Source organism: Polypterus senegalus, chromosome 12, assembly GCF_016835505.1.
Source record: "Polypterus senegalus isolate Bchr_013 chromosome 12, ASM1683550v1, whole genome shotgun sequence".
Classification (NCBI taxonomy): Eukaryota; Metazoa; Chordata; class Cladistia; order Polypteriformes; family Polypteridae; genus Polypterus; species Polypterus senegalus.
This window is the reverse complement of record NC_053165.1, coordinates 8,017,736-8,045,626: the sequence shown is the minus strand read 5'-3', so window position 1 is coordinate 8,045,626 and position 27,891 is coordinate 8,017,736. Positions and strand designations below refer to the sequence as shown.

At 42.5% G+C, this 27,891-nt stretch overlaps 1 protein-coding gene across 6 annotated transcripts in view; it reads right to left on the bottom strand.

The window, feature by feature from the left end:
• The window catches only part of cfap20dc (CFAP20 domain containing), a 235,012-nt gene that overhangs the window by 62,882 nt on the left and 144,239 nt on the right, over nt 1-27,891 (bottom strand). For all 6 annotated transcript variants that reach the window (XM_039772543.1, XM_039772544.1, XM_039772540.1 and 3 more), the window contains exon 13: nt 21,103-21,471. In XM_039772543.1, the coding sequence (XP_039628477.1) occupies nt 21,103-21,471 (369 nt within the window). The remainder of the gene's footprint in view (nt 1-21,102; nt 21,472-27,891) is intronic.

Here is a 27,891-nt window from a genome sequence, read left to right as displayed (position 1 = left end):
AACAAAGCTTTCAGGATACCCATACCAAATATAATGCAACATAAACTGTGCTGCTAGAGCAGCCTGTGTTGATATTGTTATTAGCTAATTTTGGTACATTCCTAACCCCCCATCTTTAATTTGATTTTGTATGTCCCTAGCTCCCACTTTGCTACTGGCACTGCTTTAATCTTAGCTTAACAGTCCCGCCATATTGTATTTTAGTTGAAAGAAATTATCAACTTTTTACCTTCAAGTTGTCAATGGTTTTCACGTCTTAATACTTTGTATGACTTCTTGCCAGAAACCTAAATTAAAGTATACAGATTCTTGACTTTCTTGATGAGTAAAGCTATCTGTCCACATTCACTACAAACAGCATGGTGACTCACACTCTCTAGGGACTGGGTCTTGGGAGAGAAGCCTCGCTAATATGGCATTTGGGGACAGAATATAGTCATATGCACTGCATTTGTCATTTCAACGGATGGCGCATCACGAACATTAACACTACTCTTACAAATCCCATGTAAAATGCAATATGACATTTACATATGCATTACATTTATCATTCCAACAGATGGCGCATCATAAACATTTGTAGTAATAAAATGAATTGCCACTGTCATTCCAACAGATTAATGATGCTTTTGTGAATCCCAAGCCAAATGCAATATAACATAGACCAAAGCATAGCATTTGTCATTGCAACAGGTGACGCATCACAAACATTTGCTGTAATGCATTTTATTACAAATGTTTGTGATGCGCCATCTGTTGGAATGATACATGCAATGCATTATAATACAACATTTATTACATAACGTATTCTAATAAATGGTGTACTGCAAATGTTAATGCTGAGGTCTACATTCATTACGGAGATTTTAACACATCATAGATGAGGAGCACAGGTAATTAATTATAAGTACAGGGCAGCTTAATTTCAGGTTTGAAGGTCAGCGCTCTCATGTGAACAGAGTACAGTAAATTTGGTATTTGTGTATTCTGCAGTGCCTAAACTAAAGCGTTACCAGTACTTTTTTTCTCATAGCCAGCATGGCAACTTTTCAAGAGTCAATGATGATTGTGTTTTTTGACACTGACAGAACTATTAATAAAGTGTTTGTTTCTCGTGAACAGATTGTAAATCATGGACATTACACTGAAATAGCAAGGCATCTACGGGAACACATCGGCGGGGGGAGGAAAAAAAAACGTTTGGCGAAGTGGCTCACCTAACACTGGATGTTACAACCATGATGACGCTACTACACCCACCGTATTGTCAGTCAAGAGTTTCTGACTAAAAACAGTGTGCGCTTGAAACTTCACATTCCACATCTTTGTCAGATGTCACTTCCTGTCACTTCTTTTTGTTCTCACATTTAAAATTGAGACTGAAGGGAAGAGGATTTGCTACCATATTAGAAATACAGCAAAAAAAAAAAAAAGAAAAGACGAGCACAGGAAACATATTCTGGGAATGGAAGTAGTGCGGAGACAAGTGGACTGCGCCTCAAGGAGAGGATTTTTTTTACATTTCAGGGAATTTTTGGGTCTTGCATCGTACTTGCAAAATTTCAGCCATCCATCCATCCATCCATTATCCAACCCACTATATCCTAACTACAGGATCACAGGGGTCTGTTGGAGCCAATCCCAGCCCACACAGGGCGCAAGGCAGGAAACAAACCCCAGGTAGGGCGCCAGTCCACCGCAGGGCAAAATTTCAGCCATTTTGGAAAAATGCTCAGTTTTTGAGTCCCGCCCACCCAATCATTGGAATCCCCGCCACACAAAATTTTTTAACACCATATAGCATGAATTTTAAGTTGGACCAACAACAACCTAACTTGCTCAATTGCGTGAAAATCGGCTCAACTGTTTTTATGTGATTGACGAACAAACAAACAGAAAAACAAACAGAGACGATACAATCTGAGGGTTCAAATGAAGTCCTTAAGTGGGAGGAATGGATAAATAACATCAAACAAAGCTGGAAAAATTCACAAGAGAGACAGAGGGTATGCTGGACTTCTTCATATAGATATGAGGGGGGACCCAAAAATAACGAGAATTTTTTTCAGAAGGCTGGAGGAGCGTTTGTTCCGACGTTTGCCACTAAGTGCATATACTCGACTGCCTTCCGTACCATTTGGCCAAGCGGCATCCTTGAAGTGCTCAAACCATTGCATGATGCAGTGCAGAGACCCAAATTGAGTGTGCGGCAGTTTCTCAAGAAATTGTCTCCCACCTCACTGCCCGCCCCCCCATTCCCCGGACTTTGTGCCCTGCGATTTTTTTCTTATTTCCAAGAATGAAGTGGGACTTTAAAGAACGCATTTTCAGGATGTAGAGGAGGTCAAGAAGCAAACGACGGAGGCTACCACTTGTGTTTCAAAACAATTTTGAACAATGGACAAAGTGTACCGCGTCTCAGGGAGAGGATTTTGAGGGCGATTACATTTACGAAATGTTCTGAGAAATTAATTAAAAAAACACAATTAAAAAAAAAAAAAAATTTGTATTATTTTTGGGCCTTGCCTCGTATTTGCAAAATTTCCGCCATTTTGGAATAATCCTAAGTTTTTGAGTCCTGCCCACGCAACCATTAGAATGTTTAAAACACCATATAGCTTAACTTTAAAGTTGGACCAACATGAACCTTACTTGCTCAATTGCGTGAAAATTGGCTCAACCGTTTTTGTGTGATCGAACAAACAGACAAAAAACAGAGACGATACAATCTGAGGGTTGAAATGAAGTCCTTACGTTGGCGAAATGGATAGATAACATCAAACGAAGCTGGAAAAATTCACAAGAGAGACAGAGGGTATGCTGGATTTCTTCATATAGATATGAGGGGGGACCCAAAAATAATGAGAATTTTTTTCAGAAGGCTGGAGGAGCGTTTGTTCGGACGTTTGCCGTTAACTGCATCTACTTGACTGCCTTTTGTATTCATTTGGCCAAGCGGCATCCTTGAAGTGCTCGAGCGATTGCGTGATGCATTGCAGAGAAAACGACCCGAATTGTGGCGATCAGATGAATGGCTTCTGCATCACGACAGCACCCCGGCTCACACAGCACTGAGCGTGCGGCAGTTTCTCATGAAAAGCGGAATGACAACGCTTTCCCATCCCCCCTTCACTCCCTGGACTTTGCACCCTGCGATTTTATTCTCATTTCCAAGAATGAAGAGGGACCTTAAAGGAAAGCGTTTTCAGGATGTAGAGGAGGTCAAGAAGCAAACGACGGAGACACTGAAGGCTGTCACTTTACAAGAGTTTCAAAACACTTTTGAACAATAGAAGACACGGTGGGACAATTAAAAAAAATAAATTCTCTCCATTTTTGACCCCCCCCCACCACTCATAATTCTGAAGGGATGGGATGAGACTTGAAGGTATTTTGAAATCCATTTGTAGCCACGTTACATGACTTGAGGACTACAACTCCCAGCAGTCCCTGCTGTGGCCCTGATTGGATGTCTGAGGAGAGCGAGAGGGCTGCTGGGGACAAGACCGGTCAGCGGGAGATTTAAAAAGGAAGAGAGTGAAGAGAGAGGCCCCGTTGTTGGTGTCCGAGTTCACCCGTCTGTTTTGTCAACTATACTGTAACCTTTGAATTATCTTATTGTCTTTTCCCGGATCATCGCGCCTGTATGGATGTCTGGGTTGTCTTGCGTCGAAATTGTGACTCGGGATTTGTCATCTTGCTTCGGCAGAGGGAGCGATCCCAAATCTCACCACCTCAGGAACACCGGTAGGACAGTCTATGCATTACTCAGAGCAAGCTGCTCACTGGATCGCCATTGATCTTCTTCATTTCACACCATCCACACACTGGGCTGTGTTTATAGACCTTATAGTTTGTGTTTATTGTGTTTGTTGCTGTTTCCATATCGAGTTGCTTTTCTGATCGCCGATCGGAAAGCTGAGGAGAGTTCGGTGCGGTTTGATTTCTCCGTCTATTTTTTATTTAATATACTCACTTTGATTATTACTTCAGCCCTGTAGGTCCGTGTCTCTGTGTGCGAGGGGTGCAAGTCGGGCCAAGGCTGGGTACACTCCTGGGGTCCCAAATGAAAAAATAAAATCACAGTCCATGCAGAAGAGTTGTGAATCTTAGCGGCATTGTACCCACCACCCATTTAATACATTTTAAAATGCCTTTCAGGTACCTTGGAGTGACAAGGGTGCCATCTTAAGATATCCTCATATGCACTTCAGACATGCTTAGCTAGACTTATCATCAGATATCTCAAATTCATTTCCAGATAGCACATACATTCATTTTGCGATATCTACAAAGGTTAATTTGGCTTGCCCTGGTGGGCATCTTGTTCGTGACAGACAAACTGTGTTGTCATTTATTGAAACAGTCCTGGACTTTTAATGACCATTCGCTTTGTCACGGAAGTCAATTTTTGCAAAGTTTTGCTAATTCCTGACTGTGTCTGATGTCTGGTTTTTGAAAGAGCCCCCTCACCCTCCACCAAAGAAAAATAAAATGTTCCAAAGTATGCAAGATTGTCTTTTTTTACCTGTCTGTGTGCCCACTATAGACCACCAGATCTCCATTTGATGCATTTATACTGTGACGGATGGCCAGGACGGCAGCTGAGTGGAAGGACCAAGGGGGGAAGAGCACAGTTGGGACATTATCTTCCCCAGGATGCTAGAAGGCAGCCTCCCGGGTTGCTACAACACCACAGATCCCTGCAGGGCATTCTGGGAGTTGTAGTTTGGAGCTGCCAAGGGGTGCTGCAGGCACAGTTGAGTTCTTTGTGGCACCCACCTGGAAGTGGTGCCAGAAGGTGGTCAAGGACCACCTGGGGCACTTCCAGGTTCACTATAAAAGCAGCCCCCTCACCATTAGTCGAGGAGTCAGAGTCGGGGGGGAGGTGGACAAAGCTTGCAGGAGGAAGAGGAGCGGAGGCGAAGAGAGAGAGAGAGAAAGAGAGAGGAAGGAAGGAAGGACTGCCCTTGTTTGTACATTTGGTGCTTTTTACTGTGCTGTGGAGCAACAGAAAAGCGCTTTCCCACTTAAGCGACGGTGTGTTGTCTGGCAAGCCTTATGTCTGGGGTTGGTGGTCCACAACACTTGATGGTCCCAAGTCTTCAGACCCCTTCACTTTTTCCACATTGTTATGTTTGCAGCCTTGCGCTAAAATCATTTACTGTAGTTAAATAACAAAACTTGCAGACTTGAAAAGAGTTGGGGAATTGCCCCTTATGTCCAGTGGACTTGCAAAAAAAAAAAAAAATGTAATATTCGATCAAAAATCAAAAGACATTTGATAATAAACTGCAGTTAGTTGGTCGTTTTTATAGACAAAAATGTTGACGGAAGTAAGTACGAGAAGGCATGAGGTCACGACAGGAGAGGCAGATGTGATGTCATCGAATGGTGACCAGAAGTGGTGTAATCGAGTGGGGACCGGAAAGTGGCGTCATCACGTTGAAATGAGTGATGTCATCGTAAGGGAACTGGAAATTGGTGTCATCATGTTGACCCGGAAAGTGATGTTGTCACGTATGATGGCCTTGCAAAGCACCATGGGCCACTGTTATGGCAAATTTGTCTGGAAAAATTTCAGGGAACAAAGTTGCATATGTGTGCAATACCAATCAGGCAAGTTGCACAGATCAGGTAGTGACGTTCCCATCCAACATTGTCTACTACAACTCTGTGATGTCATGCTGGCTGCACAAATCCTTATGAGCCACTGTGGGGTGGGGGGTTTTATAGCTTGCCTGAGCTGGGCACACAACAAATTATCCTTACAAAAAGTTGGACAACAAAGTCACAAGAGAACTGAGCAAATCTGTTTTGGTGAATTTCACCACACTCCTATCCATTAAGAATTATGAAGACCACTGTGCTCTTGGGAACTTTCAATAATGCGGACGTCTTTTGGTGGCCTTCCCCAGACCTGTGTCTAAACACAACCCTGTCTGAACTGTGAACTTCCATTGACCTCATGGCCTGGTTTTTACTCAATGGTGGGACCTTCAAGAGATAGCTGGGTGCCTTCACCAGTTAGTCCAAATCACTTGAATTGACCACAAAGTGGACTCCAAAGAAGGTGTAGAAACGTCTCAATGATGAGCAATAGAATGGAATGCCCCAGAGCTAAAGCAAAGGGTCTGAATGCTCTGAATGTTCAAGTTTTTGATTTATAATACATTTTCTAAAAGTTCCAAAAATCTTTGTTTTCGCTATTTGTCATTCTGGGGTTGTTGAGTGTTGATTGATGAGGTGAAACATCGAATTTCAATGATTTTAGCCACAAGGCTGCAACGCGTGAAAAATAGTGTGAAGCAAGGTTATTATAGTGAACGAAAATTAAAATCAAAACTGAAACTTTTATTAAAAAACATTTTCATAAACTGAAATAATTAACTAAATCGAAATGAAAAACTAAAACTAAACAAAACTAAAAGTAGCTGGAAAGACTAACTGAAATAAAATAATTTACAAAAATATTTTTAGTTTTCATTTTTGAATGAATATTCTTGCCGTTAGTCTTTAACCCTTATAAGTTTTAACTCTAAAAACCGAGTCATCCACCACGAGCCGCCCACACACATTCATCCAGTGAACAGTGGCTGGTGATGGAGGGCGGCTGACAGAGCAAGCCGAGTGCGGTTGCGTAAAGCGTGAGAGATAGAAAGCGATTTGTGTGCCGCCTTTCTTTGCGCTTGTTGTATATCAAGATGTAATTCAGGGCCATGTAGGTTTGGATTTGTTTTTCTCCCTAAATAATAAAAACCATCATTTAAAAACTGCATTTTGTGTTTACTTGTGTTATATTTGACTAATGGTTAAATGTGTTTGATGATCAGAAACATTTTGTGTGACAAACATGCAAAAGAATAAGAAATCAGGAAGGGGGCAAATAGTTTTTCACACCACTATATATTATATATATATATATATATATATATATATATATTAATTAATTTGATTTGTTGTTGATGGTTCCTTAATGTACAGTGCATCCGGAAAGTATTCACAGCGCTTCATCACTTTTTAGATAGATAGATAGATAGATACTTTTTCCACATTTTGTTATGTTACAGCCTTATTCCAAAATGGATTAAATTCATTTTTTTCCTCAGAATTCTACACACAACACCCCATAAAGACAACGTGAAAAAAGTTTACTTGAGAGTTTTGCAAATTTATTAAAAATAAAAAAACTGAGAAAGCACATGTCCATAAGTATTCACAGCCTTTGCCATGAAGCTCCAAACTGAGCTCAGGTGCCTCCTGTGTCCCCTGATCATCCTTGAGATGTTTAATTGGAGTCCACCTGTGGTCAATTCAGTTGATGTGACCTGATTTGAAAGGCACACACCTGTCTATAGAAGGTCCCACAGTTGACAGTTCATGTCAGAGCACAAACCAAGCATGAAGTCAAAGGAATTGTCTGTCGACCTCCGAGACAGGATAGTCTCGAGGCACAAATCTGGGGAAGGTTACAAAAAAAATGTCTGCTGCTTTGAAAGTCCCAATGAGCACAGTGGCCTCCATCATCCGTAAGTGGAAGAAGTTCAAAACCACCAGGACTCTTCCTAGAGCTGGCCGGCCATCTAAACTGAGCGATCAGGGGAGAAGGGCCTTAGTCAGGGAGGTGACCAAGAACCCGATGGTCACTCTGTCAGAGTTCTAGAGGTCCTCTGTGGAGAGAGGAGAACCTTCCAGAAGGACAACCATCTCTGCAGCAATCCACCAATCAGGCCTGTATGGTAGAGTGGCCAGACGGAAGCCACTCCTAAGTAAAAGGCACATGGCAGCCCGCCTGGAGTTTGCCAAAAAGGTACCTGAAGGACTTGCAGACCATGAGAAACAAAATTCTCTGGTCTGATGAGACAAAGATTGAACTCTTTGGTGTGAATGCCAGGAGTCACGTTTGGAGGAAACCAGGCACCGCTCATCACCAGGCCAATACCATCCCTACAGTGAAGCATGGTGGTGGCAGCATCAGGAACTGGGAGACTAGTCAGGATAAAGGGAAAGGTGACTGCAGCAATGTACAGAGACATTCTGGATGAAAACCTGCTCCAGAGCGCTCTTGACCTCAGACTGGGGCGACGGTTAATCTTTCAGCAGGACAACGACCCTAAGGACACAGCCAAGATATCAAAGGAGTGGCTTCAGGACAACTCTGTGAATGTCCTTGAGTGGCCCAGCCAGAGCCCAGACTTGAATCAGACTGAACATCTCTGGAGAGATCTTAAAATGGCTGTGCACCGACGCTTCTCATCCAACCTGATGGAGCTTGAGAGGTGCTGCAAAGAGGAATGGGCGACACTGGCCAAGGATAGGTGTGCCAAGCTTGTGGCATCATATTCAGAAAGACTTGAGGCTGGAATGGCTGCCAAAGGTGCATCGACAAAGTATTGAGCAAAGGCTGTGAGTACTTATGGACATGGGATTTCTCAGTTTTTTTATTTTTAATAAATTTGCAAAAACCTCAAGTAAACTTTTTTCACGTTGTCATTATGGGGTGTTGTGTGTAGAAATCTGAGGAAAAAAACGAATTTAATCCATTTTGGAATAAGGCTGTAACATAACAAAATGTGGAAAAAGTGATGCGCTGTGAATACTTTCCAGATACACTGTATATAATATAAAAATATAATCATTGCGGTTTACTTCTCAAATATCCATTCCCATATCTGAGTATACAAGAAAGTCGAGGGGAGACCACTCACAGTTTTTGAAAATAAAACGGCGCTGATCGAGAGACTGACTAGGTCATTATACAAGGTCAGCATATTCTTACTGACCAATCACTTTTGCTTTAAACACAGTGTTTAACAATGCAGCGATACAAACAAAAGGTGGAGAGTCTGACAAGTGATGAAAAAACTACTAATGGGTTTTTGTATGTATTTATTAATTTATATTTTTTAGTTCATATTCACAACTCAAAATACCTGATACAGTGGGACCTCGGGTCACGAGCGTCTCTGAACACGTACACATCGGGTTAAGACCAAAAAGTTTGCCAAACTTTTGCATCTGTTCATAACCACACACTCAGGTGACGAACAAGCCAGCTTCCCTTCCGGTTCGTACGCGCCGATGATTTCCGCACGTGTTCAGTCTCTCTCTGTGCAGCGAGCGAGAGAGCGAGAGAGAGAGAGAGAGAAGGCAGTTAAAGAAGGCACCGGGCTTGTTTTTAAAGAGACTGCTTCGAGCATTGTTTTAATCTCGTATTTAATGAAGACTTTTTTTCTACTGGATTTTAACCTCCACTTCACTTCTGTTTTTATGGGTCATTTATTTATTGAAGGATTCTGAAAGCACTGCACTTTATTTAATTTAGACTTTGTTTTTGATTGTTGTTTTGTTTGATTTTAATAAAAGCACTTGGCACTTTTTGCACCATCTTATTGCTCCTCTGTAGTGCCTCACGGCCGTGCTCATCGGTAACATTACCGACGGTGACGGGTTTAACGGCTCCCAGAAGCGAGATGGGAGCATGCAGCGAACCCGCATCGTCACAGACTTTACCTCAAAACTAATCTCCTCTCCGCCCAGTTCCTCCTCACTTCCTTCATGCCAGAACTCGACTCATGCAAGGTTAGTTTTCTTGGTTGTTTATGGTTAGTTTTTGTGTAGATTACGGACTTTTCAAATGTTCATTTTTTTCCCTGTGCTTAAAACTCATTAAAAAAAAAAAAAAAAGTGTTTACAGCGAGCGGTTCGCAAGTCTGTAGCGTGAACTCCTGCAATGGTAGTTTTCTCTGTTCAAGGCTTTCTCAGTGTTATTCAATGTTTTTACATTTAGTTTACTATTACACTGTGCATTCTATGGTATCATTAACTATTTTTGTGCTTATAAATCTTAAAAAAAAAATATATATTTACATACAGCTCGTACTGTCTGGAATGGATTAATTGTATTTACATACAATCCTATAAAGGAAATTACTTCGGGCTTTGGAACGAATTACGGTCATGACCCGAGGTTCCACTGTATATGTGAATATAATCCATTAGCAGAATTATATTTTAAAATATTTGTCTCCCTTATTTCAATGTTTTTTTTCTCTCTCTCTCAAAATAGATAGTTGAAATATCATATTCTTTTTGTTCTTAACATCAGCCTTATCATACATATTGCATACCAGGGATTTTTCCTGCCTTGCATCCACACCTGCTGCGGTAGGCTCCAGGCTTCCTGCAATCCTACTCTGGATAAACAGGTTTAGATAATGTCGTATATATATATTGTTCTTAATCTCAGACGCGGTCTCTGTTGTTTTGTGCCTGTCCGTACTCTTATTAGCTGCTCTTGCCCTGCTCATTATGGGTTTACTTGTTCTTATGGTGGGCTATTCAAGACTCGCCACCTCTGACCTTGACACTACATGCTTGTTGTTCTTTGTTCCCCTCAATACAGCGAGGTGGGGTCTGCACACTCATTCAAGTCTAAGCCCCTGAGATTTTCATGAGAAAAATAATTTTAAAAAATTATAAAATTGTGCAAAATTGTTCATATTCAGTGTCTAGTTTTGATTCTGCTTGTTTTTATCAGACAACAACAAAACCAGATAGTAAACCAGGCAGTGTAGGAAGCTTCCACTAACATTAAACTCATAGTTCTGTCTGATTGTGACACAAAACTAACTCCGTAGGCACTCCATGCCATAATTTCCAAAACTGAAACTAATATATATAAAAATAAAATAGAAATGTCTTTGGGAAATAAAAACTGAATTTCCAAGGTCAGAAAAAATATAGAAATAAAAATGAATATTAAAAAGGTAAAACTATAATAACCTTGGTGTGAAGACATGGTACATAAAGCTAGGGAAGACATTTTGGGCGAACCATGGCAATACCACCAGTCTCTGATGCCAATACCTTGGCAGGAGTGCGGGTGAGGTGATTGGGTTTCTAGTTGGACAGGGGACCTGGGTGGGGATTGTGGGTGAGGTGGCTCTGCTCGCTCGCCCGCTCCCTCTCTCTCTCACTCACTTGCAATGCCCCAATGTAAAAGTGTGTTTCATATTAAAAAAAGCAAGCTCTACAATCTGTCTGTCAATGACAGGAAAACAAAATAATAGAAATAATTAAACAAGTAATGTTAGTACGGCTTCATTTGTTTGATAGGGGAGAGTAGAGGAACGGCGTGTAGAACAGAGGGACACAAAAATCAATGCCTTCGACTCAGAAAGAGCCCCTCGGAAAGAGCCTGGGGACCACGACTTTGACACGCGCTCCTTCTAACCCTTCTGTCATGCTCTTTTTTTTTTTTTATTATTTTCAAACAATGCAGAAGGGAATCGACAGTTCAGAATGTAATGATTTATTACTGTTTTCAGAACACAACTTTGTAAAAGGACTGACATTTGGCGTCTCAGCACAACTTGTGAACACCACGTCTGGCGGCGAGGCTCCCGGGACATTCGGAGAACTTCAGGTATAATGAGAGCGGCAGCCGAGACGCATACACACCTTGATTTTGTTTTTCTTTTCTTTTAGCAAAGCCATCAGCGTAGGAAAACTTTTGATCTTTTATGAACGTCCTAAGTGGCTCTGAAAACAAAGCTTTTACGATATTAAGAAATGGCATTTCCCAAATAAATGGGGAGTTCCTTTTAGTGTATACTTAAATGACCATTCCCAGGAGTCTCCAAGGGCACTGGCGTCATTATTAATAATAATTATTGGCTCAAATATATTTAGCTTATATAGGAGGTAAAAATAAATAAATAAATAAGCTCACCCTGTAGGCTTTTAGTTAAAAGAAAAATGAATGAAAACCGGTAAAATGGAATACAAAGAAGCTCAATTGCAGGTGCCCAGAGGTGCCACGCTTAACGGCAGCCCTTAATTTTCCAATCATTTTAAGTGACTTGCTTCATTTTTAACATTAAAGCAGCATGAGATTGGTGCCTGATTAATGAAGTGGAAAAGTCAAGTCAAGATTTGTTTATTTTTTTATTTTTTTCCTTTACCTTCCAGAAAATTAACAAACAACACTTGAAAAAAATAAAGCGAACCGACAATCATCCGCTAGTCCCGGGTGGATTATTCGTCTGTGCGCTTCGGCGAGTTAATTGGAGCCCTGGGTACCACAGCAGACCTTAAAAAGTTCCAAAAAAAATAAATAAGTAAAGCAAATAAATAGCAAGGCGGCCTACCCCATAGGAGTGGCCTTCAGTATGCTTATTTAGTCAGTCTTTGAAAAAGTTGGGACACTAAACAAATTGTGAATAAAAACTGAATGCAATGATGTGGAGATGGCAAATGTCAATATTGTATTTGTAATAGAGCGTAGATGACAGATCAAATGTTTAATCCCAGTAAATGTATCATTTTAAAGGAAAAATATGTTGATTCAAAATTTCACGATGTCAACAAATCCCAAAAAAGTTGGGACAAGTAGCAATAAGAGGCTGGAAAAAGTAAATTTGAGCATAACGAAGAGCTGGAAGACCAATAAACACTAATTAGGTCAATTGGCAACATGATTGGGTATAAAAGAGCTTCTCAGAGTGGCAGTGTCTCTCACAAGCCAAGATGGGTAGAGGATCACCAATTCCCACAATGGTGCGCAGAAAGATAGTGGAGCAATATCAGAATGGTGTTACCCAGCGAATATTTGCAAAGACTTTGCATCTATCATCATCAACTGTGCATAACATCATCCGAAGATTCAGAGAATCTGGAACAATCTCTGTGCGTAAGGGTCAAGGCCGTAAAACCATACTGGATGCCCGTGATCTCCGGGCCCTTAAACGACACTGCACCACAAACAGGAATGCTACTGTAAAGGAAATCACAGAATGGGCTCAGGAATACTTCCAGAAACCATTGTCAGTGAACACAATCCACCGTGCCATCCGCCGTTGCCAGCTGAAACTCTACAGTGCAAAGAAGAAGCCATTTCTAAGCAAGATCCACAAGCTCAGGCGTTGTCACTGGGCCAGGGATCATTTAAAATGGAGTGTGGCAAAATGGAAGACTGTTCTGTGGTCAGACGAGTCACAATTCGAAGTTCTTTTTGTCATCCGGACCAAAGAGGACAAGGACAACCCAAGTTGTTATCAACGCTCAGTTCAGAAGCCTGCATCTCTGATGGTATGGGGTTGCATGAGTGTGTGTGGCATGGGCAGCTTGCATGTCTGGAAAGGCACCATCAATGCAGAAAAATATATTCAGGTTCTAGAACAACATATGCTCCCATCCAGACGTCATCTCTTTCAGGGAAGACCCTGCATTTTTCAACAAGATAATGCCAGACCACATTCTGCATCAATCACAACATCATGGCTGCGTAGGAGAAGGATCCGGGTACTGAAATGGCCAGTCTGCAGTCCAGATCTTTCACCTATAGAGAACATTTGGCGCATCATAAAGAGGAAGGTGCGACAAAGAAGGCCCAAGACGATTGAACAGTTAGAGGCCTGTATTAGACAAGAATGGGAGAGCATTCCTATTTCTAAACTTGAGAAACTGGTCTCCTCGGTCCCCAGACGTCTGTTGAGTGTTGTAAGAAGAAGGGGAGATGCCACACAGTGGTGAAAATGGCCTTGTCCCAACTTTTTGGGATTTGTTGACACCATGAAATTCTGAATCAACATATTTTTCCCTTAAAATGATACATTTTCTCAGTTTAAACTTTTGTTCCGTGATTTATGTTCTATTCTGAATAAAATATTAGAAGTTGGCACCTCTACATCATTGCATTCAGTTTTTATTCACGATTTGTATAGTGTCCCAACTTTTTTGGAATCTGGTTTGTATATCCCGCTATATTATACCATATTGTGTCATGCTATTTCACAGCACATTACACTACATTAGTTCATGTCATGTCATACCCCACCATATCACCCTTTAACACACCATATTAGACTTTGTCATGTCATACTGTACTAGACCACACCATACCACACTATTAGGTCATGCTGTGTCCTGTCATGTCATATCATATCATACCACCCTTTATTTAACACATCATATTAGTTCATGCCATGTCATACTTTATATATTATGTCACACCACTATATTCGACTATGTCATTTTAAACTGTACCATACTACACTATAACAGACCATGCTGTGCCATGATACTTTACACCACACTACACTATATTAGTTTAGGTCATATCATACCCTGCCATACCCCTCCTTAATACATTATATTAGACCATGTCATGTCATACATTATATTATGCCACACTATAGTATACCCTGTCATACCACACTGTATTAGACTGTACTATACTATATTAGACTGAGCCATTTCATATTGTTCTATACACCATATTACATTCCATTAAAACATAGCTGTGTTACGCTATTTCAAACCATGCTATAATATATTAGACGAGGTGTTTCATATTGCACCACACTACACCATTACACCATACTTCACTATAACAGACCATGCTGTTTCACAGCACACTATATTATATTAGTTCATGGCATGTCATACTTTATATATTACGTCACACCACTATATTCGACTGTGTCACGTCAAACTGTACCATGCTACACTTTAATAGACCATACTGTTTCAGGATATTTCACACCACAACAGCCACGTCAGGTCAAGTCATGTCCCTTCATACCGTACCATTCGACCCTTTAACACATCAGACCATGCCATGTCATATGATATCATATTATGTCACACTACACTACATGTCAAACTGTACCATACCCCACTACATTAGACTACGCTGTGTCGTGCTATTTCGCACTCCACTACGCTGTATTAGACCATGCCATGTCATATTATTCAATACACTGTATTATGTCACACCAGACTGTGCCATTTCATACCCACTACTCCACACCACGTTAGGACACACTCCGTCCTGCTGTTTCACATCACACTACATTATATTAGACATACTGTAGTATTCCACCCCATCACACACAATAGTAGACCATGTAATGATATAATATGGCACACTATATTATTTTACACCAGACTGCGCTATGTTAGACCATGTCATGCCATGCCACGTCACAGCACTCTGTATTACTCCATATTATATTATGTCACACTACACTATATTACACCATGTCATGTCCTAGCACACCATAATGCTCTCTATTAGTCCATACTGTGCCCCACTACATTATACTATTTATCTCCACACTGCCCTGTATTAGATTATGCCATCATGCTCTACTATACAACACGGCCCCCTTTCTAAGTTCTCAACACACCCGTTTCTCACCGTATTGGTGGTTTAATCCAAAGCCCCAAAAGGCCAAGTAAGGCCCAGGCCTTCAGATACGCGGCTACTGTAGACAAAGGGTCAGTCTGAAATCTGAATATGCACACAGTGTGAATGTCGGGTGGGGCAGAGCAGGACCCTCCGGTTCATCAGGTCCAGATGAGGCCACGTTTACTTCACACCATTGCCAGCAGGTGAGCCACACAGGCACCGGAGGGCACGGCTGCCTCCTCTTTATTCTCCCTCCTCTTATTGTCCCTGCTCGTTGTTTTTCCATTTGTCAGGCTGACAGTTTCCCAATGACTGAAACACACTCTCGTGTTGATGGAAAGTGCCTCTGCGTTTTTAGGCTCATCTCTCACTGTCACATTTACGGGTGAAAGCACTTTGTGTCCATCTCTTACAGTACGGGTCCACCCTGCTCCCTTAGATGACAAGCAGGCCATTGATTAAAGCACTGTCGGATTTTAAAAGGCCATAACACCCGCGGCCCCCCGGTTAAACACACACAGAAAGGTTTTTCAGTTACTGTAAGCACTCTTCAAATAAATGCCAGTCACTCTTCAAAACAGCGATACGTTGCTAGTTTGTAATGTGGGTCCTGCTAGTGAAAGGCGCTATATAAGAGCACAAGATCAGTGGCTCAGTCACCATATAACTCAATCTGTGACCTCAAGAGAGAGTCGCATGACCTCACCTAATGTCGGCATAACGAAACGGGGACACTTTGCTTATCCTTAAGGTGGGTGTTGACTATATTTAAATATATTTTTAGTTAAAATGTATATTTTACCTGTAAGCTTGTTACACCACTCTGAAGAACACCATACAAAAAAATGTATTGAAGTGAGTTGACTGTGAAAGGCGTTATAAAAAAGAGAGAAATGCCAAATGGTTGAAACTGCCACCACCGGCTCTCTGGACAGTCTTCAGTGACTCGATGAGCTGTCCAGTAAATCACACTGCAGAAACACATCAATCGTTACACTGAATCGTTTAATGGATAAGACGGTCTGTGAAAGGCACTATACAAAAAAAAGTCAAGAGAACCTGTCTGCGTTAGTGTGATGGACGGTCGAGGTCCTCTCCGTCGTAAAGGAAGGGCAGAGGAAGCAGATGTGCACAGGGCACCGACTCCCTCAGAGTGATAGATGGCAGACCCCTCCCCCCCCATCCCCTCCCTTGGGCTGCAGCAGTGCCTCAGATTCCCACATGGGAGTTGGAGTTTGGCATGGCCCTGTTGCGTTCCTTGGGGGGCTCCAGGAGGAGCTGCAGAGCCCTACTTTTGGGCTATCACCACACCTGGGAGTACTTCCAGATAATGTGGACAGGCCACCTGTAGTGCTTATAAAAAGGGGCCACCTCACTTCACTGGGGGGAGCCAGAAGGAGGAGTGGAGGTGGAAGACGCGACAGAAGAACAACAACAAGAAGAAGAATAATAGGAAGAACAACAAGAAGAAGAACAACAACAACAAAAACAAGAAAACAACAAGAAGAAGAAGAACAACAACAACAAGAACAGAAAGAAGAGGAAGAAGAAGAAGAACAACAACAAGAACAAGACCACCACCAACAGCAACAAGAACAACAACAAGAAGGGAAAGTCCCGTTGCTGTGCTTTATTGTGCTTGGTTGCTGGTGGGAAACGAAAGGAAAGTGTTTCCCACTGAAATAAAACGTGCGTGTTGCTGAACTTGTGCCTAGTGTGTATCTGTGATGGGTTTGGGGAGCAGGTGTGCCCCCTGGTGGCCACCATGGGAACAGTCTTAACTGTGCCCATAAACCATCTTTTATCACCCGACCCACCGCACTTCCCGGCATCACATTACGCAACTTCTATTTGGAGGGGATGTCCGACTTGATGAGTTTTCAATGCCGTTTCACATTTCCAAAGATTTGCATGCGGACAGCCATTTTGGTGCACTGCTTGACAGAGTCGTTGTGGGCACGGAGAGTACAGCCTCAATCTCGGCCTTTTTTGCTTTTCTCGTTTTCTTTTCGCCGTGGTTTGGCAGGCATGAGATTTCGGACAGATGTGATCCTATCCTGCTTGTCAGGTCCAAGGCCGCCACGTTCTTGAATTACATGCATTGTGCGTCCAGCTGAGTGCTCATTGGTTGTCTGCTCTGGCATAAGCACAGAGCCCACCCAGACCACATCAAACTTGCATGATTTAGTCGGGTCGAGTCACCGACCGGTCCAACTAAGTCACTGGGGGGGTATCAATCTTACACAAGTGGTGGCCACGGAAGTGTGCCATGACTGTTCCCGACTCCCTAAAATTATATAACGAAAACCGACAACTCGGGTCACGTGAGACACGAAAAAGGCAGGAGTTTCATTGTGCTGTGGACACCTGACGACAGTAAACTTCAGCTAGCAGCTTACAAGATGTCCTCATCTGCAGGGTGTTGCGAGATTCCCCCCTATAGCTCTCCACGCTGGGCAAGCATCTTTGCCATCTTTGTAAGGTCACGACTCCAGTGGGCACCACAACAAGGAGCTACAGAGAAGCACGAGGTCAATCGGCAGCGCTGGCTCAGTCCGTGTTCTCCAATTCAGAGCCATTGCTTGCCCAGGTTGCCATTACAAGGAGACCCTACAACAATTTAGATGAAGAATAGGAAAAATAATGGAGAAAAATCACAAGGTGCTCGTGGAGGACGGTGACACCACTCTGGCACCCATTTCAGTTTGTTCGCTTTTTTAATTTTACGCGGTAAATATCTGACAGAAAAGATGCCCACGATAAACAGAACGTCTACGTCCGACTGACAGCGCGATGCCGAAATGAATTAAATGCCAGTCACTCTTCTGCTGTTTGCGGCTCTCTTTGGGGATTTAATGAGCGATGACCATTTTTTGTATCATTGTCTTTTAATTTTAATCACCAGCAGTCAATTTAAGAATGTTAAATGGAAATATTCATTATCTCGAGAGCTCGATGGTTTTGATGTGCGGCGCACTGTTATAATGGAGCCCTCAGTATTTGAATGGGTCTGAATTAAAGCCCCTGAAAATACCCCATTAAAATATTCATGATTTCATCTTGAAAAGTGCTTTAATCAGCTTTCATTTAACTCCAACATGGATAGAAAGGTCAAAAATACATATAAATAAATAAAACGCTGGAATTTAAAAAAAAAAAAAAATTGGAAAGATACGACCGGCGGATTTTTTTTTTTGAATCCTGTTCGCCCTCCACCTCGATGGCCGTTCTTTAAATTATAAATCACCGAGTTGCTTTCGATGGCTCAAAGGCTCCTTTATTTATCTCATTCTTCCATAATGATGTTAAAGCACCTGGCACGCACGGCAACTTTAATATCGCATCTGATAGAAGTTACGCACCCGCGATTTAGAGTTTGGAGATGAAGACCCTTTCAGCTGCACTCGCGGTACGCTCTGAAGGAGGCATTTGTTCAAGGCTGTCACTCAGATTAAGAGCGAGTGAAGACGGTCTGAAATATCAGGTCAAGAGCAAAGCGGGCATTCAAAAACGGGTGACTGATACGCCTCCCCGGCATGACAGTGAAAGGAGTCAAAGTCCGCCATCGCTCGAAAAAAGGAATCGAGGGCTTCTTAAACCTGTGATAAACCCAATTCAGTTGTATATAGTGCCTTTCAAAGAAAGCAGTACTGTGAGAGACCCCTCCAAGCTAAGGATGATATAATCCATGTTGGCTTCAAGACTAAGGCCTGGTGGTCATTGAATTAAATCAGAGCACAAGACACTTGGGATGTGGGACCTCTAAGTTGGCTCCAGCCTTTGGGGTGAATAAGCAGCCTCAGTGGATGGACTGGCACCCCATTCAGGATTGGATCCATTCAAGGCCATAAGAGACAGGAGGAGTCTGGCTGATTAGTGAAGTTAACGCTGGACAGACATGATGGACAGCGCACCATCATCAGTGAGAGGTCCATACCTGTACAAGCAAGTAGGCTGGAGCCATTTATAGAACTACTGGCACTATGATAAGGTTGGTTGCGGTCTTGCATTCCTGTCAAGGTCATAAGAGACAGGAGTCTGGATATTTGGTGAATTTAATGTTGGTCAGGCGTGATGGGCAGCCCACCGTCATCAGCATGACTGGTCCAACACCCTCATTTTCAGAAGAGCTACTGACCTTCTGTCCAAGGTTGGCTGCTGCCTTGCATTCAATTCCATGGCATAAGAGACAGGAGGAGTCTAGAAGATCGGTGAACTTAATGTCATTGAGAAATGACTAACAGCACACCATCATTAATGACAGGTCCATATGGCAGGTAGCCTGGAGCCAAATATAGAACCGGCACAACATCTGGCACTAGGACTAGGGTTGACAGAACACCATCATCAGCATGAATGGTCCAACACCCTCATTTTCAGAAGAGCTACTGACGTTCTATCCATGGTTGACTGCTGCCTTGCATGCAATTCAAAGTCATTAAGAAACAGGGGTATGGATTCTTGGTGATCTTACTGTCATTCAGAAATGACTAACAGAATATCACCATTGATGACGTGTCCATATGGCAGGTATGCTTGAGTCAATTATAGAACTAATGGCACTATGACTAAGGTGGGTTCCTGCCTTGTATTTCAGTCAAGGTCAGAAGACTCAGGAGTCCAGATATTTGCTGAATGGAACAACATTTAGAAATGGTTGAAAACATACCATCATCATCATGACTTGTCCAACACCCTCATTTTCAGAAGAGCTACTGACGTCCTGTCCAAGGCTGGCTGTTGCCTTGCATTCAATTCCATTCCGTAAGAGACAGGAGGAGTCTGGATGATTGGTGAATTTAACACTGGTCATATACATGATGGACAGCACACCATCATCAACATGACTGGTCCAACGCCTTCATCTTCAGAAGACCTACTGACCTTCTGTTGAAGGTTGGTTGCTGACTTGCATTCAACTCCATTCCATAAGAAACAGGATGAGTCTGGATGATTGGTGAACGTAATGTCATGAGAAATGACTAACAGTACACCATTTTCAATGACAGCTCCATATGGCAGGTAGCCTGGAGTCATTTATAGAACTGCTGGCACTATGGCTAAGGTTGATCTTTGCCTTGCATTTCAGTCAAGGTCGTAAGAGACAGGAGCCTGGATGACTGGTGAAAGTATTCTTAGAAAAGAATGGCAGAAAACCATCATCAGCATGACTGGAAAATGAATGAATGAAAGAGAGGAAAGGTCAGAGTCTTCAACCACAATTTGAACAAAGTGATCAAAGGAGATGCATGGATGGACCAAAGGGAGTGAGAGAGACTGGGGGGCTCCACCAAGAAGAAGCTGTTTAGTGGGGTCTGAGGCTGCAATCAAAAGTCTCACAACTCAAGGTTTAAGCAGCATGAGTTTCTGAATGTTTGAGCTCCCAGTTCTTTAAGTTGGAAGCAAAGCTTAGAAGATTGCTCAGTACCTTGATACCTCAGTGTTTATGTTCCAAGACATTAGTTCATTATGAGAAACGTCATTGTCACAAGTAGATGAAGATGATGTAAGCAATCGTGTTAATAGTTTGGACAAAAATAAATGAAGACTGGCGAGTTGCCATCAAGGGTGGAGAAAGAGCAATCGGACATATCCACCACAATATTCCTCCAATGCAGAAAGGCCCCGGGCCAATGTCAAACGGTGATGGAAAAGCTACTGGTTGCAAACAGACTATGGAATTAAACACACAAAACCCGCTGAGGGATATCCACCTTATTTAGATAAAAGTGCCACAAGATAACATTGTAAAAATCATTTCAAGGGGCATATCCAGTGCACATAACATCAGCAATTTGCTCATAGCGAGAAGCTAACCCCACATGAGGTACCATCACAGGCATTTAAAGTATAAACACTAACAAGTTCAGAGAAGTAAAGAGAGGTGGCAAATGGATAACACATACCAACTGCCTTGTTGAACTTCTTGGAATTTCTTTTAGGGACTTTCTGTTGACTGAAGACCTTAAATGCTTGTCTGGTCCCGCTGAGGGGATTCTCCTTTCATCTGAGGTGTCCATGGAGGACTTTGGTCGGCTTCTGCCAGGGGAGTAGTGGAGATCGGGCTTCACTCGGTTCACTTCCAGCTCTCGCTCCACGTCCCCTCCATCAATGGTGGCTGAATTATACAGTTCTACGGGTGACAGGGATAGTGTGGGGCTCGTCAGCCTCTGGGAGGAGATCTTTAAATGAGATGGTGAACTTCTGGGGTGGAGGGCAGTGCCAGTCATTTCAGGGCTGTGGGTTGGACTTGGAGCTCTTAAATCATCTTCATCCTAAAAACAAAGCAAAGACAGACAATATCATGAGGACTTTTGTAGCTAGGGTTGACCCCCAACTTCTACAAGAACTGCCTGTTGGCTTTTGAGGTCGGCCGACACCTTTGACTGGTCCTTGGCCTAAAACGTTCTGGAGAATCCCTCCCTCAGCATGACGCGGAGACGCATTCTGCCTGGTGCTTTTATGTATTGTTGTCCATTTCGTTAATAGATTTAGTCATTTTTATATCTGCTTTCGACTTTGGGCAAAGGGTCGGTATTGGATTTCGGACCAGTCATTTGTTTCTAGCTCTTTGAGTGCTTGAGGGGGTACTTTACATTTGTGTAACCAGACAGGATATTAAAGGAAAGACGACCGCAGGAGAAGGAGAAGAGGGAGCTGAAGCAGACACTGGGAATGTTTTGTTTTGGAATATTCTTGTAACCAGAATAAAGCCAAGGAACCTGGGGGGTCCCTGGGGCTTTGGTCCAAATTCATGTTTTACAGGGGCGTGCAAAAGTATTCACCCCCCTTGAAAGACATCATCATTTTCTGCATGTCAAATGATCTGTCTACACATTTGCCCATCTATGGCTGTAATAATATATTTCCAAAGTCTGAATAAACCATTTTCTGCAGATGTTTAGCTAAAGAAGAAAAACTCCAAAGTTTGTGCTTGCCTAAGTATTTAAAGCTCTGTGCTCTGGAAGTTCCAGGTTCACACAAATGACAAATGAATAACAAATGACATCACAGTGACAGCCATTATTAAACATAATGAGGTCCTACTTGTGAGTCCTTTATGTCTCTCAGGACATAGCAAGCCCCCCGCCCTTTGTAAGGACCATAGTCTTTGCTGGACAATCACTGCAAAAATGAAGACATTCTGCTGATGTGACAGACAAAGTCAATGAAATGCACAAGACAGGAAATGGCTACAAAAAATATCAAAGAGTCTGAATGTCCCACTGCTGGATCCATCATCACAAAGTGGAAGGTCCATCAGAGCAGCCGGACTCTTACTAGAAAAGGCCGTTCATCAAAATCAAACTTCAGAGCAGAACCTTCGACTAAAAATCCATCCATCCCTCTCAGAAATGTGCAACGCTCTTTGGCTGAGTGAAGGTGCATCGGGGTCCACAATTTCAAGAGTTCTCCATAAAACAGGTTTCTACAGAAAGGGAGCAACAAAAAAGCCATTCCTTAAGAAGGTCCACTTAGAATCACGTATGAGTTAAGATGTTGCTGAAAGTTTTCTGGTCAGATGATACAATAGAACTTTCTGTCCAGACTTCAAAGAGGTATGTGTGGCGTAAAACTAACGCTGGCCAGGCCACAACACAACACACACTACACCTACGGTGAAATATGGAGGTGGCAGCATCAGGCTATGGTAGTGCTTTCATGAGCTGTTGTCAGAGATGAAGGGACAATGGATGGACACACATATTGTATGATAATGCTGGAGAACTTGTTCCAGTCTGCTATGAACCAGCGCCTTTCAACATGGCAATGACATTCAGCAGAAGGTCAAAGTGGCTCAGAAACACAAAAGTGAATGTGTTGGAACTGCCCTGATCTTCACCCTATTGAGAATCTGTGGCACTATTTGGAAACTGCTGTCCAGAGATGCCATCACCACCAACTTGCAGGATCTCTAGAAAGTCTGCCAAGATAGATGGGGGAATAAATAAATAATTAATGGAAGGAATTAAGGATAAGATTGAGCAACACTTGGCAACAACAGGAGTTTTTCAGAACAGTCAGCAGGGGTCCAGAAGAGGGAGGTCATGTTTTACTAAAAGGCTGGAATTCTACGAGGAGGCAACAAAAGGATATGACCAGAGTGGAGCAGATGATGTTATTGATGTGGACTTTAAGAAAACATTTGATAAGGTGCCACCTGAGAGGGTGGGCATCAAACTAAAAGAAGTGGCAGTTCAGGGGGTGGTATGTGGAACTGGCTTAGACACAGGAAGCAGAGGGTGATGGGGTGAGGAACCTTCTCAGAATTGGCCGACGTTAAGAGTGGTGACCAGCAGGGGTCAGTGTTAGGGTTGCTGCTATTTTTAATAAATATAAATGATTTAGATAGGAATACAAGGAACAAGCTGGTTACATTTACAGATGATACTAAGATAGGTAGATTAGCAGATAATTTGGAATCTGATCTTCATCACAGAAGAACTTGGACAGCACACAGGTTTGGGCAGATTTGTGGTAGATGAAATTTAATGTCAGTAAAGTGTTACACGTCGGAAAATCGAGAGTACACCTAATGAGAAGGATTTAGCAGTCATAGTAGACTCTAAGCGGTTAACTTCCCCACAGTGTTCAGAAGCCATTAAGAAGGATAACAGGCTGTCAGGTTATATAGCGCCTTGATATGTGGAGTACAAGTCACAGGAGGTTCTGCTCAGCCTTTATAACACACTGGTGAGGCATCATCTTGAGACCTGGGCACAGTTTTGGTCTACAAAAAGGACATAACAGCACAAGAAAATGTCCAGAGGAGAGTGACGAGGCTGATTCAGGGCTACAGGGGATGAGTGATGAGGAAAGATTAAAAGAGCTGAACCTTCAGGAGATGAAGAGGAGACCTGAGTGAAGTGTGTAAAATGATGAAGGGAATTAGTCCAGTGGATCAAGACGGTGACTTTAAAATGAGTTCATCAAGAACACGGGGACACAGTTGAAAACTTGTGAAGGGGAAATTTCATAAAAACATTAAGTTTGTCTTCGCACAGACACGTGAAATCTATTAATCATAGAGTAATATGGTACCTTTCATATCCATCTATCGAGACAGTCCACCTTACGAGAAGGATTTAGGAGTCGTAGTGGACTCTAAGCTATCGACTTCCCGACAGTGTTCAGAAGCCATTAAGGAGGCTAACAGAATGTCAGGTTATATAGCGCCTTGACGTGTGCAGTACAAGTCACAGGAGGTTCTGCTCAGACTTTATAACACACTGGTGAGGCCTCATCTCGAGTCCTGGGTGCAGCTACAAAAGGACATAGCAGCACTAGAGAAGGTCCAGAGAAGAGCTACGAGGCTGATTCAGGGCTACAGGGGATGAGTTACGAGGAAAGATTCAAAGAGCTGAGCATTTACAGATGATGAAGAGAAGACCTGACTGAAGTGTTTAAAATGATGAAGGGAATTAGTGCAGTGGATCGAGACGGTGACTTTAAAATGAGTCCATCAAGAACACGGGGACACAGTTGAAAACTTAGGGGGAAAACTCGTAAAAACATTAAGAAGTTTGTCTTCACACAGACACGTGAAATCTATGTATCAATCATATAGTAATATAGTACCTTTCATATCCATCTATCAAGACAGTACACCATATGGGAAGGATTTAGGAGTCGTAGTGGACTCTACACTGTCAGCTTCCCGTTAGTGTTGAGAAGCCATTAAGAAGGCTAACAGAACGTCAGGTTATATAGCGCCTTGATGTGTGGAGTACAAGTCTCAGGAGGTTCTGCTCAAGCTTTATAACACACTGGTGAGGCCTCATCTGGAGTACGGTGGGCAGTTTGGGTCTCCATAAAGACATAACAGCACTGGAGAAAGTCCAGAGAAGAACGATGAGGCTGATTCAGGGGCTACAGAGGATGAATTATGAGGAAAGATTCAAAGAGCTGAGCCTTTACAGATGATAAAGAGGAGACCTGACTGAAGTGTGCAAATTTATGAAGGTAATTAGTGCAGCAGATCGAGACGGTGACTTTAAAATGAGTTCATCAAGAACACATGAACACAGCTGGAAACTTGTGAAGGGGAAATTACACACAGACATTAGGAAGTTTTTATTCACACAAAGAATGACAGAGACTTGGAATAAGCGACCAACTAGTGTGTTGGACTGTAAGACTTTAGGGACTTTCAAAACTTGACGATGTTTTTTTAAGAAGAATTAAGTGGAGAAGACTAGCGAGCTTTGTTGGGCTGAATGGCCTGCTCTCATCCAGACTGTTCTAATGTTCTCACTAAACAATAAAAGAATCACAAGGTGCTAAACTAGGACATCCTTTCATCCCCAAAAGAATGAAGGCTGTTACTGTAGCAAAAAGGGTTCTCGACCCTCGAAGTATGAATGTGTAACCCTCGAATACGTTCGCAGACATGTACTTTGGAGTTTGTCTGCTGCAGTTAACAGTGTGGTCTTTGGCCGGCTTGTCATGCCGGCCAATACCCCCAGGCCGACAGATGGAGCCCTCCCTGCAGTATGGAGGTGCCCCGAAGACCAGCAGGGAGTCACGGACTATGTAGTTTTTATACACGACCGTGCTGGATACCACAGGGGCCGCAAGAGGGAGCTGCAGGGAGGACCGAAGAATCATTTATGCCCTATAAACCCGGAGGTACGTCAGAGGAAGAGCGACGTGCTTCCAGGGTGAGAAGGAGGACTTGCACCTGACCCGGAAGTGATAGAAGATCACATGGACTGGGGATTGGAACACTTCCGGGTCAGGGACTATAAAAGGATTGTGGGAGCTCCCAGAATATAAGAATATATATGGAAGGGTGGCAACGTGTCTGGGAGTGGACGATTGATTATTGTATTTGTGATTTGTAATTTAATGAGTATAATGGAGGAGAGGGTGCTTTGTGCACTGTGCTGTATGAATAAAGTCAACGTCTGGACTTTTATCTGGCGTCTGGCGTATTGGACAAGGGTTCAAGGGAGCGTTACTGCCCCCTCTCTGTCACAACAGAAAATGGTTTATTTGGACTTGGGGAGTGTATTATTACAGCATTCAAAATACTGAATGGAAAATATGGGGGCAAAGCTTTGGTCATGGAGAAAATTAGGGGGTTGGATATTTTTGCACGCCACTGTGTGTCATCGTCATTCATTTCAAAGGACGTTGTTTTTAAAAAAAAAAAAAAAGAAAAAAAAAAGGAAGATTATCGGGAAAAAGAAAAAAAAAAAGTCAAACAAGGCAGAGAAAACCAAAGGCGGCGAGGAGGGAAGACGTTTTATGAGAGAAAGTAAAAGCCACGAGACGCTTCCAGTTATTAATTCATACCTGTTGGGATTAATCGAACGCTTTTCAGTCGCACCACAATCAACACAAGGCCCAGTAATTACAGAAGATGATTCCGGCTTGGCTCATTTTCAGCCGTGGCGTCAGGTGAAGTATTACCCGACCACTTGTGCGTTTTTTTTTTTTTTTTTCTTTCTTTTCTTCTTACCCCCACTAATGAATAGAATAACGTTTTCCAAATCAAACGCATTAGGTGGCATTTGGTATTCCACTCGGCAGTAAATCAGATGTGACAAATGTGTCAATATCTCCGGAGTACTCAGGCAGCCGTGTTTTGCTTCCTGATAACTGATGCTAATTTAAATTGATCTCATTCAGTACAGTCGTGAAATAAACTTTCCAATTGCTTATTAGTTTGTCAACATGATTTATAAAAAACACACATCAACTGATTCCGGGAAAGTTTCCCTGAATCCGACTGCCGCGTTGCTATTCCGGGGGGTTAATCAAAAGCAACCTTTACCAGTAAATTAATCATCCAAAAAGCCGGCTAGCTAATCTGCACTTCCCTGAAAATAATGATTATAATTTAACATTCTCTTCCCCCAAGACAGCACTAATACTGTGCAACAGACGAGAGATACAAAAATATGGAAAACCGTCCTTTTATTAATAAAAACTACAATCCATTTTTTCCTTGCGGTGGCTTTAGTTTTTAATAAATGAAACCAACAAAGTCTGCCAGAATGATGCCCCCGGCACACAGCCCTTGGACCCCAGTTCAGTTCCTGCCCATGGCATCCTCTTAGGTCTTCCTTCCAGGTTTGTGAGGGTTTTACTGGGAGCTCTGGTTTCCTCTATGCACTTCTGATTGACTGGCGACTCTAAGGTGATCCAGCATAAGTTTGGGACAGCAGTATGAACGATGAATAAGTGACACCCTGTCCTTAATGCCAATGGTGGCAGGAGAGAATGCGACTCTCGGTGACCCTGTACTGGTAGAGTGATGGACGGATCGAACAAAAATATGAACAAATAAATGAACAGACCGATTAAGAGCACTTCCGCCAGCCAATTCAAATATTTTACTACTTACGGCAACAATGAAAAGGGTACAACCAGACAATGACGCTAAAGACACACTTTACAGTGCTGTGAAAATGTATTTTTATTATAATATGGAGGAGAGAACATTGCAAAAAAAAAAAAAAAAAGTGCGAGGTCTATAAAAGTCTCCAATAAAGCAGACCATGAACTTCACGGAGTTGCTTGGAAGTCAGCCAGCCAGCCCACAACTGCTACCTGCCAGCTCCGGCCTACGCAGGCCTACAAATGGAAAGCTGGCTTCAGTAGCTCCACATATTCTGTACAAGTTCAAAATGCATGAGAATTTCCTTCAAGGAAGCAAACAACATCCAAAAGAAGAATCTTTCCAAAGA